The 25320-nt window shown below is 41.1% G+C and overlaps 1 protein-coding gene across 2 annotated transcripts in view; it reads left to right on the top strand.

Annotated features, from left to right (window-relative positions):
• Positions 1 to 25320, top strand: part of egl (Egl_like_exo domain-containing protein) — a 127217-nt gene that overhangs the window by 12616 nt on the left and 89281 nt on the right. Inside the window, exons 1-2 of one of the 2 annotated variants that reach the window (XM_073954885.1) lie at positions 1629 to 1988; positions 11228 to 11763. In XM_073954885.1, the coding sequence (XP_073810986.1) occupies positions 11598 to 11763 (166 nt within the window). In that variant the 5' untranslated portion in view covers positions 1629 to 1988; positions 11228 to 11597. Of the gene's footprint in view, positions 1 to 1628; positions 1989 to 11227; positions 11764 to 25320 lie in introns of those variants that run through there. The other variant, XM_073954884.1, reaches the window with a different exon arrangement.

The raw sequence follows: 25320 nt of genomic DNA, 5'->3' as shown, positions 1-25320 counted from the left end.
AAAGAAAGGGTGCTTCTATAGACCCTTTTGGAAAGAAAGGGTGCTTCTATAGACCCTTTTGGAAAGAAAGGGTGCTTCTATAGACCCTTTTGGAAAGAAAGGGTGCTTCTATAGACAATTTTGGAAAGAAAGGGTGCTTCTATAGACCCTTTCGGAAAGAAAGGGTGCTTCTATAGACCCTTTTGGAAAGAAAGGGTGCTTCTATAGACAATTTTGGAAAGAAAGGGTGCTTCTATAGAAACTATTGGAAAGAAAGGGTGCTTCTATAGACCCTTTTGGAAAGATAGGTTGTTTCTATAGACCCTTTCGGAAAGAGAGGGTGCTTCTATAGACCCTTTCGGAAAGAAAGGGTGATTCTATAGACCCTTTTGGAAAGAGAGGGTGATTCTATAGACCCTTTTGGAAAGAGAGGGTGCTTCTATAGACCCTTTCGGAAAGAAAGGGTGATTCTATAGACTCTTTTGGAAAGAAAGGGTGCTTCTATAGACCCTTTTGGAAAGATAGGTTGTTTCTATAGACCCTTTCGGAAAGAGAGGGTGCTTCTATAGACCCCTTCGGAAAGAAAGGGTGATTCTATAGACCCTTTTGGAAAGATAGGGTGCTCCTAAAGACCCTTTTGGAAAGAAAGGGTGCTTCTAAAGACCCTTTCTGAAAGAAATGTTGCTTCTATAGACCCTTTCGGAAAGAAAGGGTGCTTAGACCCTTTCGGAATGAAAGGGTGCTTCTAGAGACCCTTTTCCGAAGGAAAAAGTGCTTCTTTAGATCCTGTCGGAAAGAAAGGGTGCTTCTTTAGACCATTTCGGAAAGAAAGGGTGCTTCTATAGACCCTTTCGGAATGAAAGGGTACTTCTATAAAGCTTTTCGGAAAGAAAGGGTGTTCTATAAACCCTTTCAGAAAGAAATGGTGCTTCTATAGACCCTTTTCCGAAAGAAAAATGCTTCTATAGACCATTTTCCGAAAGAAAAATGCTTCTATAGACCCTTTCGGAAAGAATGGGGGCTCCCATAGACCCTTTTGGAAAGAAAGTATGCTTCTACTTTTCCACGGTATTCTATAGTAAGAAAAGCTTTCCATGGTATTCTGTATTTAGAAAATCTTCCCACGGTCTTCTATCTTTAGAAGACTTTCTCACCGTCTTCTATAATTAGAAGACCTGCTCGCGGTCTTCTATAATTAGAAGATTTTCCCACGGTCTTTCATTCATAGAAGACCTTCCCACGGTCTTCTATTTTAGAAGACGTTCCCGCGGTCTTCTATAATTAGAAGACCTTCCCATGGAGTTCTATAACTAAAAGATGGTCTATTACAGTTAGAATACAATCTCACGGTTTTTTACAATAAGAAGAGCTTCCGACGCTCTGCTAATCAGCTGGTGCATACTTCCAATCAGCTTGTTACCCAATGCTCTGCTGGCCCATCAACTTCTGTTACCATAAAAAGACACAAACGCCGGCAAAATAATCAATGAGACGTTACACCGCTTCAGTTGTATGCGGCGAATTGACTAAAGAGAGATGGTGCTTGATGGGGTGATGGGGGATGGGTGCAAGAGGCCAAAGTAAACAACTGTCAGATAACAGCTGATAACTCAAGCGCAGAATCACAACATTCCAACACTGCTATTGTTGCTTTCTAAACAAAAAAATGTGAAGCAAAGGAATGTTTGTTGTTGCCAGCAAACAGTTCAGTACAATTTCGACTTTCGTATCCTTAACAAGGATAAATAAAAAGCGGTAAAGACGCGTAACAAATATCAAAAACGCAATCATTTACATGCGTGTTAACTTGGTTTCAACGTAACTCACTCTAAATAACGGTCATATCACGTTTGAATTGTTTATTAAAACGAACGAAGAAAAAAAAACAAAATAAATACAAATAAGTGGACAAAACAACGAATCGGGATGTTCGTTCTACTCTACTCTGCTAATGACGAAGTTTATTCAAGTTGAAGTTGTGTTTTCTTCTGTCTTTAGTTTTCATTACGGTAAAAGTTTTGTTAAATTATTTACGATAAGTAGAAACGAAGAAACAGAAGAAATGCTAAAAGAAGTAAAAAAATGTAACAAACGTGCCTAGAAATCATAGACCGACGTCTACCTCCTGCTTGGTCTTTGGCTGAGCGGTGCTAAGTCGATGATCCGTTGTCATGTGTTTTTGTTGTTTTCTTTTTCTTGTTTTTATTATTATTGTTGTGGCTAATTCATGAGACAGTGCAATAAAAGATGACCACCATCAACGCCACCTTTACCCCCTAAAAATATACAAAACTAAATTTGAATACGGAACTAACAGACGGACAGGACAGTTGGTCTTATTTAGAATCCGTGTTTACATGACTAATGCCAGAAAAAATAAACAATGGTATTTTAATAATTTACACGGGCTATGACATGTTGTTTGACAAAAACAATTTTTTTTTTGTTTTTGCTTAATTTTGGAAATAGTTTGTGATTTTTCCTATTCTATGTAAGATAGTTCTATGGCTTTCTTCGGTAATGTGCACGATTGAAAGACTTCTATGAGAAATCAGATGTCGTACCAGAGTTTTGTCAGACTTTCGTAGTGGCTTCTGAACATTGAAAAGTTAATAAAATATTTTTATGTGAGTCTTATAAGACTTTCATACTGATTTCGGAACGTTAAGTGACATAGGAGCGACATTTCAAACCTAGAAAAATTTTTTCTAGTTGAAAATGTTGCTTTTTTAGGCGAAGATCATTTCGCCGGCTTTCCTTTTTTAGATGCATTATTGATCATTAAGCTCGATTTCCAACGAGAAATTAATTAAATTTTTTTTTCTATTTTTCAATGAGAATTTTCTGCCATCTCAAACACTGCTGTATGCCCATCTATGAGAAACATTTCTATAGAAAAATTATCGCCTGACTTTCATACAGCAAATTCGGATGGCAAATGTGGGTGAATCCGTTAAAAATCAGAGAATCGGGGGTGCCTATAATAAGGAATATATCAAAACCGGGGCTTCTGTTGAAAATTTTTTGCATAGAGGTATTTTATTCATTCAGAGCAAAGTTATAGTTATATCGTTTACCAATTAAGAACGAAGTTAAATTCGGCCCGGCCGAACTTTTTATTCCCTCCACTACGAATTGTATTGAAGTAAAACTGAACAATTCGTTTCCTTTCGTTTATGTGGGAGGTACCGGATGGAGTGGACAAATATAGTCCATATTTAAACCTGATCTATATCTGGTAGATATATTAGGATGTGTAAAGTATGGACCAAATCCTTCACTTCCATCAAGAGTTATCGTGCGCACAATTTTTCCGAACATTTCTAAACTTTTGTGGGGGAGGTACCTGAAGGAATGGGCCGATATGACTTATCTTCGAATCTTAACTATGTTTGGACAAAATATTACGAATGCCAAATTTTGAAATGAATCGGCAGATCCGTTCGAGAGTTATCTTGCGCTCCAACCACCTCACACGGTGTCATAGGGGTTTTTTTTGCAACTTTCAGGCTATTTTCTCAGGAAGTGTGGACTTGCCCCTGATGAAACTTGTACCGTCATATGGAGGGCAGTGAATACAAGTTGCTAAAATAAAAATCAAAGCGATTCGATAGATGGCCCTAAACTGAACTTTTCCAAAATTTTGTGTGGGAGGTACCCGAAGGGGTGAACCGATTGAGTCCATATTGAAACCTTATCTTAGTACACATTTCACGATGGGCAGTGTATGGACCAAATCGGTAACTCATTTCAAGAGTTATCGTGCGCACAAATTTTCCGAACATTTTCTAACTTTTGTGGGGGAGGTACTGGAAGGAGTGGACCGATATAGCCCATCTTCGAACTTAAACTAAGTTTGGGCAAAATATTACGAAAGCCAAAATTTGAACCGAATCGATTGATCCGTTCGAGAGTTATCGTGCGCTCCAGCCAGCCAGACAGACGGACGGACATTGCTCAATCGACTCCAAATTGACTGAAACGAATTTCGTCCAAACATACATGGGGTCTAAAACCATTATTTCGATGAGGCACATTTTGCCCTCGTTAGCATAAATGCTGAGGGTATAAAAATTGGCTAACTTTCAAAATACCGAAAACTTGGAGGTACAGTTCTTTGGGAGCAATATGAAGGCATAAACCTCTACCTACAAATTTCAGGTGGAAACTTTTGCACCCCCCAACGAAGACCTGTACCCACACATTTGGGGGGGAAGTTTTATACCACCAACGAAGACTAAGTACCAAATTTCACCCATTTCGGTGGAAAATTGAAGCCGCAACTTTCAAAATACCGAAAATCGGGAGGTACAGTTCTGTGCGTGCTATAGGAAGGCGTGGGCCTATACCGACAAATTTCTGGGGAAAAGTTTTGTACCCCCAACGAAGACTAAGTACCAAATTTCAGCCATTTCGGTGTGATAATGAAGCTAAAACAACCTTCAAAATACCGAAAATCGGGAGGTACAGTTTAATGGGGCCAATATGAAGGCGTAAACCTATACCTACAAATTTCAGGTGGAAAGTTTTGCACCCCAAACGAAGACTAAATACCAAGTTTCAGCCATTTCAATGGATTATTGTGGCCATAACCTTCAAAATACCGAAAATCGGGAGGTACAGTTTTATGGGGCCAATATGAAGACGTGGACTACATCGACAAATATTAAGGGGGAAAATTTAATACCCCTAATGAAGAATAAATACTAAATTTCAGCCAGTTCGGTGGAATATTGAAGACACAACATTCAAAATACCGAAAATCAGAAGGTGCACTTCTATGGGGTCATTCTATATGCAGAAGACGCGTTAATGGCCTTCTATAGACAGAATATTTTTTAAAGGTTTTCCAACGGGTTTCTATAGACAGAGAAGCTTCCAACGGTTTTCAATAGACGGAAGACCTTCCGAGGGCCATCTATAGGAAGAAGACCTACCAACGGCCTTTTTCGGATCTTCCATCGATAGAAACCTTCCAAACGCCTTCTTCGGACATGGGACCTTCCAACGGTTTTCAATAGACAGAAGACCTTGCAACTCTCTTCTGTAGACTTCTGTTCCTCCAAAAATCTTCTATTAATAGAAATGTGCGTGAAGATAAAATCGATTTTAACTAGCGGAGACAAAAACCATAAATACCACCACCACATTTAGCCAAGACACATTCTCTCACGTATAACAGATTTAGAACAGTTTTAAAACAGTTCTAAAAACGATTTTGACAAAATATAAAATCGATTTTGACAAAATCGTTTTTTAAGAATATGTGTTTTAGACCTTTTCAGGATCTAAAAAGATATGAGCACACGGAAAATTGACAAAATTGAAAAAAAAAAACGGAAAGTTAACAAAAGATTCTGTAGGACTTTTTATTGAAAACCTTCATACATGTGGGTGGACCTATTGAGGGCCCTCCTAGGCGAAATTTATGCCGCGTACCTACAGATGGCGAGTACAGCTAATTAGGCCATTGGGTCGACTATAAGAAAATACAAATTTGATTACAGGTTGATTGTATAAATTTTGAAATATCGACATTTTATGAAAAACCTTCATATATTTGGGTGGACCTATAAAGGGCCCCCCTAGGCGAAATTTATGCCGCGTACCTACAGACTGCGAGTGCAGCTAATTAGGCCATTGGGTCGACTATAAGAAAATACAAATTTGATTACAAGTTGATTGTATAAATTTTGAAATATCGACATTTTATGAAAAACCTTCATACATGTGGGTGGACCTATTGAGGGCCCTCCTAGGCGAAATTTATGCCGCGTACCTACAGACTGCGAGTGCAGCTAATTAGGCCATTGGGTCGACTATAAGAAAATACAAATTTGATTACAAGTTGATTGTATAAATTTTGAAATATCGACATTTTATGAAAAACCTTCATACATGTGGGTGGACCTATAAAGGGCCCCCTAGGCGAAATTTATGCCGCGTACCTACAGACTGCGAGTGCAGCTAATTAGGCCATTGGGTCGACTATAAGAAAATACAAATTTGATTACAGGTTGATTGTATAAATTTTGAAATATCGACATTTTATGAAAAACCTTCATATATTTGGGTGGACCTATAAAGGGCCCCCCTAGGCGAAATTTATGCCGCGTACCTACAGACTGCGAGTGCAGCTAATTAAAAAAAGGTAAACTAAAAAAGTTCGTTTTTAGCTAAAGTAATTGCATTTTGTGCGGAAGGTTTTTTTACAATTTCGAAAAAGTAAAAAACGCAATTCTTATTATTTTTGCCTGCCCTACATGCTATTTCCACAGATTTTTGATATTCGAAAAAAAAATGAAAAAATGACTAACCCTAGTGTATACTACCCCTGAACGAAGACAAAAACAAAGAAACAACGAAACATGCTAATACTCGTAGTACGCGTTTAATTCGCAATTACTATGAACTTGTTGTGGCTGAGTGGGCTGGGGGCTTCGCATTACAATCCAGGGGCCTGGGGTTCAAATCTCGGTGAAGTTATGTTTCGTATTTTTTCAGTTAGTTATTTTTTATTTTATGTTTTTATGAAAAAACATCAGTAAAATATATTTTTTAAAAATGTCAGTTTTTCTCAAATCGTTTGCAAAGAAATGCATTGTGTCAGGATTCTAACGGTACCTTCTGTATACGCGTATCATTTTTTGATCCTGGACTATAGCCCACAACATCCTTGAAAATAAATTTTTTCTCAAAAAAATAAATTTTTCTCAAATTTTCTACAATGAAATGCTTAGGCCATTCGCAATCTGTAGGTACGCGGCATAAATTTCGCCTAGGGGGCCCTTTATAGGTCCACCCACATATATGAAGGTTTTTCATAAAATGTCGATATTTCAAAATTTATACAATCAACCTGTAATCAAATTTGTATTTTCTTATAGTCGACCCAATGGCCTAATTAGCTGCACTCGCAGTCTGTAGGTACGCGGCATAAATTTCGCCTAGGGGGGGCCCTTTATAGGTCCACCCAAATATATGAAGGTTTTTCATAAAATGTCGATATTTCAAAATTTATACAATCAACCTGTAATCAAATTTGTATTTTCTTATAGTCGACCCAATGGCCTAATTAGCTGTACTCGCCATCTGTAGGTACGCGGCATAAATTTCGCCTAGGAGGGCCCTCAATAGGTCCACCCACATGTATGAAGGTTTTCAATAAAAAGTCCTACAGAATCTTTTTTTAACTTTCCGTTTTTTTTTTCAATTTTGTCAATTTTCCGTGTGCTCATATCTTTTTAGATCCTGAAAAGGTCTAAAACACATATTCTTAAAAAACGATTTTGTCAAAATCGATTTTATATTTTGTCAAAATCGTTTTTAGAACTGTTTTAAAACTGTTCTAAATCTGTTATACGTGAGAGAATGTGTCTTGGCTAAATGTGGTGGTGGTATTTATGGTTTTTGTCTCCGCTAGTTAAAATCGATTTTATCTTCACGCACATTTAATAGAAGACCCTCCAGTTACAGTCTTCTGCCAATAGGAGACCATGCAATGGTATGATATTGTTCGAAGCCTTTCAAAGGGTCTTCTGCAGAAGACTTTTTAAGGGTCTTATATGCGCGGAAGCTTGTTGCCAAGCGGCTAGCTTGCAGCCGTCTCAAAGTGTGTCCAGGTTATTGATTGTCTGGATGAGGGATCCTTTGATTTCCCCATCATGAAAATTTATATCCTTGACGTCGTTGGTAGATTGATGCCCTTCCAAAGCCGGTCTTGTTGTCCGTCACATCGTCAAAGGTTTTTCATCTTTCACTAGCCAATGATCCTTACAGATCCTACCTTCATAAACAGACTTATCAATGACAGACACTAGAAAGAAATTTAATGCAATCATCCGCGTAGGTTTAATTGACTTCCGTGCCTTCTTAGGTGAAAGAGATTTTGTCCCTGACTACCTTTGCCGGTCATCATAAGTTGAGGTCCCTGCTCTGTTTTGGAAAAAGTCACCTTCGAAAAGGAATTCGAGTAATCGACTGACGGATGGATCAACGTCCTTTTTGCAACTGACTGTGTATCCTTAGAAGATCGCATCCTGTTCACATTCCCTTGTAGTGAATTGGTTACGAACGACTTCCATGTTCATGGTCTATCATTGGCTACTTGTTTCTTTCGCCAACTCCATCTTTTCCAGAAGGGCTGGACTTGTTAGCTGCCTGCGGCCATGCAGTGACCTTGGTAGGTACAGGCAGTACAGCTATCGTCATTTCCGATTGGTTCATATTGCCCGACCCTACCAAAGACACCACTAGTGTTCGCAAAAGATTCAAGAAACTTGAAGTTACTGGGTTTTTGTATACTTCTGGAACCGGTGTGGTCAGCTCAGTCTTTGGGCTGGTGTCCACAACCGCATCACAGGATGGAATCCATGAGGTTATTAGGAAATATTTCTCAACTTGAGGATATTTCCTTTTAAAACTCTCTGTGAATCGAAGTTTTGGTCAAATCTCAAGGAATTCCGCCTCCCAAACATTATCAAATTTGTTGCAGTAATGCACTGCTCTTCTATAGGCATGTTTATTTATCCTTCCATTCCCTGGCAGTGCTACTTTTAGTGGGTGTGGGAATCGAAGTGGGTGGGAATCGAAGTTTTAGTCAAATCTCAAGGAATTCCGCCTCCCAAACATTATCAGGTGTCCAGTCAACAAATTTGTTGCAGTAATGCACTGCTCTTCTATAGGCGTACTTATCCTTCCATTCCCTGGCAGTGCTACTTTTAGTGGGTGGGGGTTAGGGAAATTGGTTCAGCCCCGCTTCGACAACCTCATCCACTAGAGTATGGGCCCATTGCTACGACAAATGCTTTATACCCTAAGTAAGTTGCACGCTGGCTGCCTAGGTTGGTACTCCCTGGAGCAATTAAGGATGACAGGATACGTCCTTGTTCGATTCATATGGAGTAAACGTGGTGTCCACCTCTTCGGCATATAGGAGAATTTTTTTGTCAGGTCTTTTCCGCAGGTCTCTTATGCTCTTCTATTGACATTCCACATTACCTTCTACAGATCTTTTATAGACTGTATACCTTCTATAGGTATGTGGACTGACAAGTCTGCTATGGACTGAAAACCTTCTAGATGCCTTCTTAGGACTGACAGGACAAGTATTTTATGGACTGAAGACATTCCACACGTCTTCTGTGGAATGAAGAATTTCTTAAGTTTTTCTATTGATTGAGAACCTTCTACAGGTCTTCTATGGATTGAATACCTCTACGGATTGAAGACCATTTATAGGTCTTCTAATGACAAAAAACCTTCTACAGGTCTTCTAAGGACTAAAAGACTTTTAGAGACCTTCTATGGTCTAAATACCTTCTACTTGTCTTCTATGGCCTAAATACCTTCTACAGGTCTTCTATGGATAGAATACCTTTTACATATATTCTAAGACATTTCACAGGCCTTCTATTGACTGAAGACCTTGCAGATCTTTTATGAATATAAGGCCTTTGACAGGTATTCTGTGGATTGACAAGTCTTCAATGGACTGCAACCCTTTACAAGTATTCTAAGGATTAAAAACCTTTTACAGATCTTCTATGGACTGAAGACTTCTGTGGACTGATAAGTCTTCTGTGGACTAAAAACCCTCCATACAGGTCTTCTAAGGACTGAAACCCTTTACAAGTATTCTAAGGATTAAAAGCCTTTTACAGATCTTCTATGGTCGGAATACCTTCTACAGATCTTCTGTGGACTGATAACTCTACTATGGACTAAAAACTCTCTATACAGGTCTTCTAAGAACTGTAGAACTTTTACAGGTATTTTATGGACTGAAGACATTCCACAAGTCTTCTATGTAATGAAGACCTTCTAATGTTCTTCTATTGACAGGTTTTCTATGGATTGAAGACATTTTACGAGGTTTCTGAAGACTACTGACCTTCTACAGATCATCTAATGACTTAAAGGCTTCTACAGGTCTTCTAATCACTAAGAATCTTTTACAGATCTTCTATGGTCTGAATACTTTTTACAGGTCTTCTATGTATAGAAGATCTTTTAGCGGTCTTCTATGAACTGAGCCGTCTCTGGTCTTCTATGGATATAAGACCTTTTATAGGTCAAGTCCTCTAGGGCTGCAAAGCTTCTACAACCCTTCTAAGGACTAAAGGTCTTTTAAAGGTCTTATATGATCGGGATACCTTCTAGATTTCTTCTATATATAGAAGATCTTTTACATATCTGAATACCTGGTATTCTATGGATAGAAGACCTTTTACGGAGCTTCTATGGATGGAATACCTTCTACAGGTCTTCTAAGGACTGAAGATATTCCACAAGTCTTTCTATGGATTAAATGCCTTCTAAAGTTCTTGTATCGAATGCGAACTTTTTACAGATTGAAGTCTTTTTACAGGTCTTCTCAGGACAACTGACCTCCTAGAGGTCTTTTAATAACTAAAAGCCTTCTAGATATGGATAGAAGGCTTACTTCGGGTTTTTTTATGGATGGAAGACCACGTTCATTGTCCGAGTGAAATTGTTCCCCCCCCAGAAATTGTGTCCGTTTTTGCAACGAGAGCTACATTTTCCGAGGTCATAGTTATAGTCGTCATCCGTACTACTTTTTCTTGTTTTTGTTTTTATTTTCATTTAGTATCTTATCATCGATGAACTGGAACTGCGGACAGTCATTTTATAGCTCTGCACTGCCATGACAGGAACTTAGCAAGGATGTTTTCTTATAATACTGTTGATATCCTACTATGGGTTCGTAGTAGTATATCAACAGTATTAGCCGAACGGCACGTGTTCGCTCAACACCCCGTCATTAGGGGATCTCTAATTGGTTGCAGATTACTATCTCGAAAACATTTGGTTTAGCCACAAGGAATGAAGAGAAATGTGACCGCATCGTGTTAAGATAGTCCTACCTAGCAGAGGCATAACTAAGGCTTCATACAGATCATAACTAAGGCCATGTTTACATTATAGCCTTTTGCAGGGTTCACCTTCTGAATGAGGATTCGTTTGATGTATAAGCAAAGGAATTGACATTTGAAACCCAGTGGGTTTGTTAAATCCGGTTATATATAAACGTACTATAAAACTTAGATAAAATACTTGATGTCCTCTCTTGGTGATATCAAATATCAGTCGTTTAATGGCTTTTGTTATTGTTTTCGAATACGTCACATAATATTGCATAATTTTCGAAACAAAATATTATTTAAAAAATATTTATTTCACTTAATTAATTTGATAATTTGTTGTTATTTTTCACATATATTTCCAGATAAAATAGCTTATTAAAACGTCAGAGTTTCCCCCGCAACTGCCTTAAAAGAAATCAAATCAAAAAGACACTACCACCGCCAACAACAAAATTATCAAAAATATAAAATAATAAAACGCGAGCTTCCTATATTTTTTATCAACCACTTGTAAATTTAACAAAAAATTCAACAAAAAACACCAACAACAACAATTTCGACAAATCACAATTACAATAATATTTTCAAGGGTTGTGCTAAATAACTACTAAATTACACAAATAAATTACAATAATAATAGCAACAACAAAAACTACAAACGAAATTAAAAAAACAGAATTTTGAAAAGGAAACCGCAACAGCAGTAGTCGCAACAACAACAACAGGAACAATATGGAGTCCATGGAATATGAAATGGCACGCAACATGACGTTGCTGTTCTTTTTGGAACGTTTATTGGATAAGGGAGAGCCACGCACCGTTCATGATTTGTCATGTCAATTTGGCAACAAGGAATTCACGAAGGAGATGCGTCAAATTGCCGGTGGATCACAATCAGGTGAGTGGGAATTGAAAACAATCTAAACATATGAAAGAAAAATCATATTGGAATACATAATATTAAGATACTTTTTCAATCACTGATTTTAAATATAAGTCGAAACATAAGGCCACGGTTTAAAAAATATATTGTAAAACTTTGAAAAAAAAATATTTTTCTGTAAAAGTACTTAGACGTGAGTTCTCCAATTTGGAATACCACGTCTAAAAATTATATCTTGCCATCGCACATTTGCCCTTTCCCTTGTATATATAGCAGAAATATATTCTTATATGGTTGCGTTAACCATACTATTTTTGTAAGGATCATTTGGAGTGATACCCATTGTATGTATATATAAACTTTTTCCATTCACATCATTTGTTGCAAGCAGACTATGGCAACAATGGTTGATATGTATTTCTTTATTTCCTGAATTCCCGGAATTTCCATTTGAAAAAAAAACTTCCAGCCATGCAACCCAAACAACCACCCGCCTCTACCACATAGGTGAACGATCTATGATGACAGATGTAATGTGAAGATCAAGACATCACGCTGTATTGTTGACATAACAGCTAAAACAATAACATTTTTTACCAGCATCACCTTGCATTTTCCTACTAAAGCATTCCCGTCACCCACTATCACCCTCCAACACCCAAGAGAACAGCACTTCCTTCAAATTTCATCTCAATTTCATGACATGCATGAAATTGTAAACCACATTTTTAGTTGCCACAACTACGGCAACAGTCACAACAAAAACATTGTTGCTGCTTTTCTGTCACTTTACTAACTGGCTGAGTTATTGCCACCAGACCGTGTACATGTATTAGGGTGGACGGGAAACCAAAACATCTGCAGGTTTTCTATGGCCTTCTAAGGATATACAAGTTTTTACAAATCTTCTATGAAAAGGGCCTTAGGAAGCACCCTTTCGTTTGGAAAGGGCCTTACGAAGCACCCTTTCGTTTGGAAAGGGCCTTACGAAGCACCCTTTCGTTTGGAAAGGTTTTTACGAAGTACCCTTTCGTTTGGAAAGAGTCTTAGGAAGCACCTTTCCTTTGGAAAGTGTCGTACGAAGCAAACTTTCATTTGGAAAAGGTCTTAAGAAGCAACCTTTCCTTTGGGAAGGGTCTTACGAAGCAACCTTTCCTTTGGGAAGGGTCTTACGAAGCAGGCTTTCCTTTGGAAAGGGTCTTACGAAGAAGCCTTTGCTTTGCAAAGGGTCTTACGAAGAAGCATTTGCTTTGCAAAGGGTCTTACGAAGACGCCTTTTCTTTGCAAATGGTCTTACGAAGAAGTCTTTGCATTGCAAAGGGTCTTACGAAGCACCCTTTCCTTTAGAAAGTGTCTTACGAAGCAAACTTTCATTTGGAAAGGGTCTTACGAAGCAACCATTCCTTTCGGAAGGGTCTTAGGAAGCAACCATTCCTTTCGGAAGGGTATTAGGAAGCAACCATTCCTTTCGGAAGGGTCTTAGGAAGCAACCATTCCTTTGGAAAGGGTCTTAGGAAGCACCCTTTCCTTTGGAAAAGGTCTTAGGAAGCACCCTTTCCTTTGGAAAGGGTCTTACGAAGCACACTTTCCTTGGAATAGGTCATGTGAAGCACCCTTTGCTTTGGAAAGGGTCTTACGAAGCACCCTTTCCTTTGGAAAGGGTCTTACGAAGCACCCTTTCCTTTGGAAAGGGTCTTACGAAGCACCCTTTCCTTTGGAAAGGGTCTTACGAAGCACCCTTTTGTTTGGAAAGGGTTTTACGAAGCACCCTTTTGTTTGGAAAGGGTCTTACGAAGCACCCTTTCGTTTGGAAAGGGTCTTACGAAGCACCCTTTTGTTTGGAAAGGGTCTTACGAAGCACCCTTTTGTTTGGAAAGGGTCTTACGAAGCACCCTTTCGTTTGGAAAGGGTCTTACGAAGCACCTTTTTGTTTGGAAAGGGTCTTACGAAGCACCCTTTTGTTTGGAAAGGGTCTTACGAAGCACCCTTTCGTTTGGAAAGGGTCTTACGAAGCACCCTTTCGTTTGGAAAGGGTCTTAGGTAGCACCCTTTCCTTTGGAAAGGGTCATAGGAAGCACCCTTTCCTTTGGAAAAGGTCTTACGAAGCACACTTTCCTTGGAATAGGTCACGTGAAGCACCCTTTGCTTTGGAAAGGGTCTTACGAAGCACCCTTTCCTTTGGAAAGGGTCTTAGGAAGCACCCTTTGGAAATGGTCTTAGGAAGCGCCCTTTGGAAAGAGTCTTAAGAAGCAACCTTTCCTTTGGAAAGAGTCTTAAGAAGCAACCTTTCCTTTGGAAAGGGTCTTAGGAAACACCCTTTCCTTTGGAAAGAGTCTTACGAAGCATCCTTTCCTTTGGAAAGGGTCTTACGAAGCACCCTTTTGTTTGGAAAGGGTCTTACGAAGCACCCTTTTGTTTGGAAAGGGTCTTACGAAGCACCCTTTCGTTTGGAAAGGGTCTTACGAAGCACCCTTTTGTTTGGAAAGGGTCTTACGAAGCACCCTTTCGTTTGGAAAGGGTCTTACGAAGCACCCTTTCGTTTGGAAAGGGTCTTACGAAGCACCCTTTCGTTTGGAAAGGGTCTTAGGTAGCACCCTTTCCTTTGGAAAGGGTCTTAGGAAGCACCCTTTTGTTTGGAAAGGGTCTTACGAAGCACCCTTTCGTTTGGAAAGGGTCTTAGGAAGCACCCTTTCCTTTGGAAAGGGTCTTAGGAAGCATCCTTTCCTTTGGAAAGGGTCTTACGAAGCACCCTTTTGTTTGGAAAGGGTCTTACGAAGCACCCTTTTGTTTGGAAAGGGTCTTACGAAGCACCCTTTCGTTTGGAAAGGGTCTTACGAAGCACCCTTTTGTTTGGAAAGGGTCTTAGGAAGCATCCTTTCCTTTGGAAAGGGTCTTAGGAAGCATCCTTTCCTTTGGAAAGGGTCTTAGGAAGCACCCTCTCCTTTGGAAAGGGTCTTAGGAAGCATCATTTCCTTTGGAAAGGGTCTTAGGAAGCAACCTTTCCTTTGGAAAGAGTCTTAAGAAGCAACCTTTCCTTTGGAAAGGGTCTTAGGAAACACCCTTTCCTTTGGAAAGAGTCTTACGAAGCATCCTTTCCTTTGGAAAGGGTCTTACGAAGCACCCTTTTGTTTGGAAAGGGTCTTACGAAGCACCCTTTCGTTTGGAAAGGGTCTTACGAAGCACCCTTTTGTTTGGAAAGGGTCTTACGAAGCACCCTTTCGTTTGGAAAGGGTCTTACGAAGCACCCTTTCGTTTGGAAAGGGTCTTACGAAGCACCCTTTCCTTTGGAAAGGGTCTTAGGAAGCATCCTTTCCTTTGGAAAGGGTCTTAGGAAGCATCCTTTCCTTTGGAAAGGGTCTTAGGAAGCACCCTTTCCTTTGGAAAGGGTCTTAGGAAGCATCCTTTCCTTTGGAAAGGGTCTTACGAAGCACCCTTTCGTTTGGAAAGGGTCTTACGAAGCACCCTTTTGTTTGGAAAGGGTCTTACGAAGCACCCTTTCGTTTGGAAAGGGTCTTACGAAGCACCCTTTCGTTTGGAAAGGGTTTTACGAAGCACCCTTTTGTTTGGAAAGGGTCTTAGGAAGCACCCTTTCCTTTGGAAAGGGTCTTAGGAAGCACCCTTTCCTTTGGAAAGGGTTTTAGGAAGCATCCTTTCCTTTGGAAAGGGTCTTAGGAAGCATCCTTTCCTTTGGAAAGGGTCTTAGGAAGCACCCTTTCCTTTGGAAAGGGTCTTAGGAAGCATCATTTCCTTTGGAAAGGGTCTTAGGAAGCGCCCTTTCCTTTGGAAAGGGTCTTAGGAAGCACCCTTTCCTTTGGAAAAGGTCTTAGGAAGCACCCTTTCCTTTGGAAAGGCTCTTACGAAGCACCATTTCCTTTGGAAAGGGTCTTACAAAGCCCCCTTTTGTTTGGAAAGGGTCTTACGAAGCACCCTTTTGTTTGGAAAGGGTCTTACGAAGCACCCTTTTGTTTGGAAAGGGTCTTACGAAGCACCCTTTTGTTTGGAAAGGGTCTTACGAAGCACCCTTTCGTTTGGAAAGGGTCTTACGAAGCACCCTTTCGTTTGGAAAGGGTCTTAGGTAGCACCCTTTCCTTTGGAAAGTGTCTTACGAAGCACCCTTTCGTTTGGAAAGGGTCTTAGGAAGCATCCTTTCCTTAAGAAAGGGTCTTACGAAGCACCCTTTTCTTTGGAAAGGGTCTTACGAAGCACCATTTCCAAAGGAAAGGGTCTTAGGAAGCGCCCTTTGGAAAGAGTCTTAAGAAGCAACCTTTCCTTTGGAAAGGGTCTTAGGAAACACCCTTTCCTTTGGAAAGAGTCTTAGGAAGCATCCTTTCCTTAGGAAAGAGTCTTAGGAAGCATCCTTTCCTTAGGAAAGGGTCTTACGAAGCACCCTTTCCTTTAGAAAGGGTCTTATCAAGCTCCCTTTTCTTTGGAAAGGGTCTTACGAAGCACCCTTTCCTTTAGAAAGGGTCTTAGGAAGCACCCTTTCCTTTGGAAAGGGTCTTAGGAAGCACCCTTTCCTTTGGGAAGGTTCTAAGAAGCAACCTTTTCTTTGGAAAGGGTCTTATGAAGTATTCTTTCTATTGGAAAGGGTCTTAGGTAGGGAGCCCCTTCCTTTTGAAAGGGTCTTGCGATGAACCCTTCTTTTGTCTTACCAAGCACCCTTTCCTTTGTAAGGGGTCTTACGAAGCAACCTTTCCTTAGAAGGGGTCTTATGAAGCACCCTTTCTATTGGAAAGGGTCTTACCAAGAACCCTTCTATTGGAAACTGTCTTACGAAGCACCCATTCATTTGGAAAGGCTTTCCTTTGAAAATTGTCATACGATGCACCCTTTAGTTTGAAAGGGTCTTAGTACCCCTTCCTTTGGAAATGGTAGCACCTTTTCCTTTGGAAAGTGTCTTAAGAAGCACCCTTTCCGTTGGAAAGGGTTTTACGGATATTAGATTTTCTTTAATTCGGCTATAGATAGAATACATTCTACGGGTATTCTATAGATAGATGACCCTTCTACTAGTCGTTTATGGATACAGGTCTTCTATGGGTAGAAGACCTTCGACGCAAAACTTTGTTCAAGCCTGCTATGAGTTGAGAACCTTCTACAGGTCCTCCTATGGATAGAAAGCCTTTTACAAGTCTTCTTTGGAAAGGAGACCTTATTTTGGTCTTCTATGAACTGAAAAACTTTTGCAGGTTTTCCAGGGACGGAAGGTTTTCATGTCTTCCTTCTACAGATCATCTGCATATAATAGCCCTTCCAAAGTATTTTGATCATGCTCTTGCGTAAAACCCTAATATCCTCCATGTCCATGTAGTCACATAACATTCACTCACTCGTTGCTTGACTCTGCATTTTTTTTTGATTTCTATTGAAATGTTTGTCATTGTGCAGGTGTGATATGTCATTGCCTTTCATTTTGTACGACATTGTGTTTGGTTGTTGTTGCTACCACTTGGAGATTATGTACAAACTATGCTATTTACGGGACGTGAGGCAAAGAAGGCATCCAACTCTAATGCAACATTTAATGTAGCACTCGACAAAGGTCGCCAGTTGTCAAGTGGCGGCAGCAGCATGTTGCACACATGTACACACATATACATCGTAATCATTAACATTGCTCTCAGGGCTTGTGGACAGACATACTCCGAATAAAACAAACTATTTTATTCTTATTTTGATGGTAGCAACAACAACTAATAATGTTGATGTCGTCGTTGTTGTTTACAATTGATTTGTTTCCACGAATTCCCAAACAAACCAGAAACCAATACATGGTGTGCCACCAAACAAGTCATTCATCCAAACATTCATCCATCTAGCCAGCCAGCCACCCAGCCACCCAGCCATCGAAGTCTTAATTTATTCATCCCAGTTGCTGTTGATGTCGTTGTTAGTTGTTACTTCTCTTGGGTATTGCTTTGTTTACTACATCCGAGTCGGTGTGTTAACTCCCAGCAGCAAAACAATTCCACATGTTGCATGCCATAAAATGGGAAGACACATAAATCCGCCGCAGTCTTCTGTTGGTATTTCCTGTATTTGCTGATACCCAATCTACATAAATGACGATTTTTTCTATAGATCTGTTCAGTGCATTGTGTCTGTCCATGTGTATTGTGTAGCCATGACATCGTCACCGTCATCAATACTTTGAATGCTTTAGGTTTTTCTTTTTTTTTGATTCTTCATGGAAATTGTTAAAGAGACGTCTCCGATTTTTGCACGCAGCCAATATCAAAAATGCCAATAATTTTCTTCTTGTTTTTTTTTGCAATTCAAAGTAAAAGTAGGTGACAGATTCCGGGCAGATTTTGTTTTTGTTTTGTCTATATGTCTCCGTTACAAATGTTGGATTTTTATTATTAAGAATTGGGTTGATGGATATTTATAGGCATGAAGGAAATTAAGATAGATCTCTGTTAAGTATATTCTTTTGAGCTTATGGGTGGGTAAGAAGGGAGGAAGGGAGCTTCTTTACTTCCGCTCTCTCCTAAAAGCTAAAAAAATGTCATATGCTATTTTCAATGTCTGGCACAAGAATATAAAATGTGATATGTTAAACTGAAAACATCTCAAGTGTCTATAACAAAATATGATCCGGGCATTATGTCCAGAGATATGTTTCGTAGACATGATAACTTTCCATAGCATATCAAGGGATAAAGCAATTCGGGTTTCGACCTGACAACAGACGCGATTTATATTCTGCGCTTTGGAACGACCACAAAACAGGATTACACATACCACATAGTCGTTGGTTAGAACACCGCCTTTGTCAGCCCTTTGATGATACAACGGCGTACAATGGCATGACTAAAAAATATATATATAAAGGAGGCCACAACAACTAAAAGGGAATATTTTTACTCGACCGGATGGGAGTCCTTATAAACAACCAGAAGGGATACTTTATAGACCACCTTACCTGGGGTAGTCTTTATAAATTACCAGAAGAGATTATTTATAGCAACGTAGGGGAGACTTTATAGGCGACCCAAAAAAAGTCTTTATAGAAGGAAGACTTTATAGACGACCTGGAGGGGGACTTTATATGCGACCAGAAGGGAGTCTATCAAATTGGGGAAGTCTTCCTAGATGATTAGTAGAAAATCGTTATATACGACCAGAAGGGGGACTTTATAGGCAACCAGAATGAAGTCTTTATAGACGACCAGAAGGAAGTCTTTATATGCGACCAGAAGGGAGACTTTATAGGCCAACACAAGGAAGTATTTATAGACGGGCTTGAGGGAGTCTTTATAGACCAATAGAATGGAGACGATATAGACGGCCGGAAGGAAGTCCATACCGACGACTAAGATACCAGAAAAGAGACTTCATAGGCAACCAGAAGAAAATCATCTTAAGACCTTTCGAAAGGAAATAATACTTCTTCTTAAGACCCTTTCCAAAGGAAATGGTGTTTCTTCTTATGACCCTTTCCAAGGAAAGGGTGCTTCTTAAGACCCTTTCCAAAGGAAACGGTGTCTCTTCTTACGACCCTTTCCAAGGAAAGACCCTTAAGACCCTTTCCAAGGAAAGGGTGCTTCTTAAGACGCTTTTCAAAGGAAACGGTGTCTCTTCTTACGACCCTTTCCAAGGAAAGACCCTTAAGACCCTTTCCAAGGAAAGGGTGCTTCTTTAGACCCTTTCCAAAGAAAGGGTGCTTCCTAAGGCCCTTTCCAAAGGAAACGGTGTCTCTTCTTACGACCCTTTCCAAGGAAAGACCCTTAAGACCCTTTCCAAGGAAATGGTGCTTCTTTAGACCCTTTCCAAAGAAAGGGTGCTTCTTAAGGCCCTTTCAAAGGAAAGGGTGCTTCTTAAGACTCTTTCCAAGGAAAGGGTGCTTTGTAAGACCCATTACCAAGGAAAGGGTGCTTTGTAAGACCCATTACCAAGGAAGGGGTGCTTTGTAAGACCCATTACCAAGGAAAGGGTGCTTTGTAAGACCCATTACCAAGGAAAGGGTGCTTTGTAAGACCCATTACCAAGGAAAGGGTGCTTTGTAAGACCCATTACCAAGGAAAGGGTGCTTTGTAAGACCCATTACCAAGGAAAGGGTGCTTTGTAAGACCCATTACCAAGGTAAGGGTGCTTTGTAAGACCCATTACCAAGGAAAGGGTGCTTGCTAAGACTCATTACCAAGGAAAGGGTGCTTTCTAAGACCCATTACCAAGGAAAGGGTGCTTTCTAAGACCCATTACCAAGGAAGGGGTGCTTTGTAAGACCCATTACCAAGGAAAGGGTGCTTTCTAAGACCCATTACCAAGGAAGGGGTGCTTTGTAAGACCCATTACCAAGGAAAGGGTGCTTTCTAAGACCCATTACCAAGGAAAGGGTGCTTTCTAAGACCCATTACCAAGGAAAGGGTGCTTTGTAAGTCCCTTTCCAAGGAAAGGGTGCTTAGTAAGACCCTTTTCAAGGAAAGGATGCTTAGTAAGACCCTTTCCAAGGAAAGGGTGCTTAGTAAGACCCTTTCCAAGGAAAGGGTGCTTTGTAAGACCCTTTCCAATTAAAGGGTGCTTAGTAAGACCCTTTCCAATTAAAGGGTGCTTAGTAAGACCCTTTCCAAGGAAAGGGTGCTTAGTAAGACCCTTTCCAAGGAAAGGGTGCTTTGTAAGACCCATTACCAAGGAAAGGGTGCTTTGTAAGACCCTTTCCAAGGAAAGGGTGCTTAGTAAGACCCTTTCCAAGGAAAGGATGCTTAGTAAGACCCTTTCCAAGGAAAGGATGTTTAGTAAGACCCTTTCCAAGGAAAGGGTGCTTAGTAAGACCCTTTCCAAGGAAAGGATGCTTAGTAAGACCCTTTCCAAGGAAAGGATGTTTAGTAAGACCCTTTCCAAGGAAAGGGTGCTTAGTAAGACCCTTTCCAAGGAAAGGGTGCTTTGTAAGACCCTTTCCAATTAAAGGGTGCTTAGTAAGACCCTTTCCAAGGAAAGGGTGCTTAGTAAGACCCTTTCCAAGGAAAGGGTGCTTCGTAAGACCCATTACCAAGGAAAGAGTGCTTTCTAAGACCCATTTCCAAGGAAAGGGTGCTTTGTAAGACCCATTACCAAGGAAAGGGTGCTTTCTAAGACCCATTACCAAGGAAAGGGTGCTTTCTAAGACCCATTACCAAGGAAAAGGTGCTTTGTAAGACCCTTTTCCTAGGAAAGGGTGCTTCGTAAGACCCTTTTCCTAGGAAAGGGTGCTTCGTAAGACCCTTTTCCTAGGAAAGGGTACTTCGTAAGACCCTTTTCCTGGGAAAGGGTGCTTCGTAAGACCCTTTTCCTAGGAAAGGGTGCTTCGTAAGACCCTTTTCCTAGGAAAAGGTGCTTCGTAAGACCCTTTTCCTAGGAAAAGGTGCTTCGTAAGACCCTTTTCCTAGGAAAGGGTGCTTCGTAAGAACCTTTTCCTAGGAAAGGGTGCTTCGTAAGACCCTTTTCCTAGGAAAGGGTGCTTCGTAAGACCCTTTTCCTAGGAAAGGTTGCTTCGTAAGACCATTTTCCTAGGAAAGGGTGCTTCGTAAGACCCTTTTCCTAGGAAAGGATGCTTCGTAAGACCCTTTTCCTAGGAAAGGATGCTTCGTAAGACCCTTTTCCTAGGTAAGGGTGCTTCGTAAGACCCTTTTCCTAGGAAAGAATGCTTCGTAAGACCCTTTTCCTAGGAAAGGATGCTTCGTAAGACCCTTTTCCTAGGTAAGGGTGCTTCGTAAGACCCTTTTCCTAGGAAAGGGTGCTTCGTAAGACCCTTTTCCTAGGAAAGGGTGCTTCGTAAGACCCTTTTCCTAGGAAAGGGTGCTTCGTAAGACCCTTTTCCTAGGAAAGGGTGCTTCGTAAGACCCTTTTCCTAGGAAAGGGTGCTGCGTAAGACCCTTTTCCTAGGAAAGGGTGCTTCGTAAGACCCTTTTCCTGGGAAAGGGTGCTTCGTAAGACCCTTTTCCTAGGAAAGGGTGCTTCGTCAGACCCTTTTCCTAGGAAAGGGTGCATCGTAAGACCCTTTTCCTAGGAAAGGGTGCTTCGTAAGACCCTTTTCCTAGGAAAGGGTGCTTCGTAAGACCCTTTTCCTAGGAAAGGGTGCTTCGTAAGACCCTTTTCCTAGGAAAGGGTGCTTCGTAAGACCCTTTTCCTAGGAAAGGGTGCTTCGTAAGACCCTTTTCCTAGGAAAGGGTGCTTCGTAAGACCCTTTTCCTAGGAAAGGGTGCTTCGCAAGACCCTTTTCCTAGGAAAGGGTGCTTCTTAAGACCCTATTCCTAGGAATGGGTGCTTCGTAAGACCCTTTTCCTAGGAATGGGTGCTTCGTAAGACCCTTTTCCTAGGAAAGGGTGCTTCGTAAGACCCTATTCCTAGGAATGGGTGCTTCGTAAGACCCTTTTCCTAGGAAAGGGTGCTTCGTAAGACCCTTTTCCTAGGAAAGGGTGCTTCGTAAGACACTTTTCCTAGGAAAGGGTGCTTCGTAAGACCCTTTTCCTAGGAAAGGGTGCTTCGTAAGACCCTTTTCCTAGGAAAGGGTGCTTCGTAAGACCCTTTTCCTAGGAAAGGGTGCTTCGTAAGACCCTTTTCCTAGGAAAGGGTGCTTCGTAAGACCCTTTTCCTAGGAAAGGGTGCTTCGTAAGACCCTTTTCCTAGGAAAGGGTGCTTCGTAAGACCCTTTTCCTAGGAAAGGGTGCTTCTTAAGACCCTTTTTCTAGGAAAGGGTGCTTCGTAAGACCCTTTTTCTAGGAAAGGGTGCTTCGTAAGACCCTTTTTCTAGGAAAGGGTGCTTCGTAAGACCCTTTTTCTAGGAAAGGGTGCTTCGTAAGACCCTTTTTCTAGGAAAGGGTGCTTTGTAAAACCTAATAGACGACTAGAAGGGGACTTTACAGGCGACCAGAAGGAAGCTTTTGTAGACAGTCTGGGGAGAGTCCTTATATTGTGTGCACCAGCCAGCAAGACAGACGGGTGGGCAGAGCTAAATCGACCCCAAATTGTCTGAAATGGGTTTCGTCAAACATACTTGGGATCTAAAACCATTATTTTTGTGAGAAACATTTGTAATGTTATCAAAGTGTATAAGACCTCGTTATACTAAATGCTAAGGGTCTGAAAACACTGGTATTGACGGGTAGCATCGTTTTAAAAACCATTGTGCCTCGTAAGTGGAATTTGGTGAAAATTGTTACATCATTTGTGTAATTCTGCTAAAATCTTATTCTGGTATAGGAACTGCAAAAATGCCATCAATTCAAAAATATGTTTATTATTTATGTTTCTAAAAATGGATAATTGAATTAAATGGCCTTTGTCAATGCCATATTTATAACCTCCCCTCTGTGGCTGCCTGGTTGGGGGGTTTATTATGGTGGTGTAAATTTACACACCGTATTTTTTATTCAAATGCCATTAAATAGAAATAAGTTTGCTAACAACGACAACACATTGACATGTCCCAGTTGTAACATTTATAGTGCTGCTAGTTACTCTCTCTATCTCTCTATCCCTCTACCCTTTTGCCCACTGTAAAAAAGTTATGAACCTCGTTATTATAAACTTTAATGCCATTTAACACTTTTTGTGTGTCAATGTCCAAAATGGGACACGAACCAATGAAAGAAACCATGAAAGCGTGAATGAAGAAAAGACGTGAATGTCAGCCGCAATGTTGACAACGACGAAGTGTCAACACAATTTTCGTGTAAATGATGTGAAAAATGGAAAGAGTGGGTTCTCGCCAAAAGCCCAGAAATGAGGGGTTGAACATGTTTTAGTTCTTTCTGTTGAGAAATGCAGAATAATGACATTAACATCTAGTCCAATATATCAAAAACCCATTACAATAATAAAAGAACACGACACGATATTTTCTCCACTTTTTGGAATCAATGGAACAACAAATGTTTGCATTAGAAATATGGAGGGGAGAGGGGGAGGGGGGAGGTAATGCTGTTGCATGTTTTACATTTCTATGATTGGAAACATAATCTACATAAGTGGGGACATTGGCAAGCACTTTTAAAGAAAAAAAGAAATGGGGGAAGGAGGGAAGGAGGGAAAAGCGAAGTGAAGTAGAGGCGACAAGTTATTACAACTTGGAGACTATAAATGTCATGTATTAATTTATATATTATTGCAATATTTGGAAGGGGGTCCTTTGTGGCTCGTGCAACAGTCATCGTTGTTGTTGTTGACCCACCGGTGCGTCTACTGTAGAGTAGATGGCGCATTGGGGTGTTTACTGTGCAGTAGATGACCCACTGGTGCGTCTATTGTAGAATAGATGACCCACTGGTGCGTCTACCGTAGAGAACATGCCTATCTGGGACGTCTACTGTAGAGTAGATGGCCCACTGGGGCGTATACTGTAGAGTAGATGGCCCATTGGGGCGTCTACTGTAGAGTAGATGGCCCATTGGGGCGTATACTGTAGAGTAGATGGCCCATTGGGGCGTCTACTGTAGAGTAGATGGCCCATTGTGGCGTCTACTGTAGAGTAGATGGCCCATTGGGGCGTCTACTGTAGAGTAGATGGCCCATTGTGGCGTCTACTGTAGAGTAGATGGCCCATTGGGGCGTCTACTGTAGAGTAGATGGCCCATTGGGGCGTCTACTGTAGAGTAGATGGCCCATTGGGGCGTCTACTGTAGAGTAGATGGCCCATTGGTGCGTCTACTGTAGAGTAGGTGGCCCATTGGAGCATCTACTGTAGAGTAGATGGCCCATTGGGGCGTCTACTGTAGAGTAGATGGCCCATTGGGGCGTCTACTGTAGAGTAGATGGCCCATGGGGGCGTCTACTGTAGAGTAGATGGCCCATTGGGGCGTCTACAGTAGAGTAGATGTCCCATTGGGGCGTCTACTGTAGAGTAGATGGCCCATTGGGGCGTCTACAGTAGAGTAGATGTCCCATTGGGGCGTCTACTGTAGAGTAGATGACCCATTGGGGCGTCTACTGTAGAGTAGATGACCCACTGGGGCGTCTACTGTGGAGTAGATGGTCCATTGGGGCGTCTACTGTGGAGTTGATGGCCCACTGGGGCGTCTACTGAAGAGTAGATGACCCACTGGGGCGTCTACTGTTAAGTAGATGGCCCATTAAGGCGTCTACTGTAGAGTAGATGGCCCATTGGAGCGTCTACTGTAGAGTAGATGGCCCATTGGGGCGTCTACTGTAGAGTAGATGGCCCATTGGGGCGTCTACTGTTAAGTAGATGGCCCATTGGGGCGTCTACTGTTAAGTAAGAGTAGGCGTCTACTGTAGAGTAGATGGCCCATTGGGGCGTCTACTGTTAAGTAGATGGCCCATTGGGGCGTCTACTGTTAAGTAGATGGCCCATTGGGGCGTCTACTGTAGAGTAGATGGGCCATTGGGGCGTCTACTGTTAATTAGATGGAAAATTGGGGCGTCTACTGTTAAGTAGATGACCCATTGGGGCGTCTACTGTTAAGTAGATGGACCATTGGGGCGTCTGCTGTTAAGTAAATGGCCCATTGGGGCGTCTACTGTTAAGTAGATGGCCCATTGGGGCGTCTACTGTTAAGTAGATGGCCCATTGGGGCGTCTACTGTTAAGTAGATGGCCCATTGGGGCGTCTACTGTTAAGTAGATGGACCATTG

The sequence above is a fragment of the Musca autumnalis genome, unplaced genomic scaffold, assembly GCF_047663935.1.
Source record: "Musca autumnalis isolate F117 unplaced genomic scaffold, ASM4766393v1 scaffold_5, whole genome shotgun sequence".
Classification (NCBI taxonomy): Eukaryota; Metazoa; Arthropoda; class Insecta; order Diptera; family Muscidae; genus Musca; species Musca autumnalis.
The sequence above is the reverse complement of the archived record's forward strand: the minus strand, read 5'-3'. Positions and strand labels throughout refer to the sequence as shown.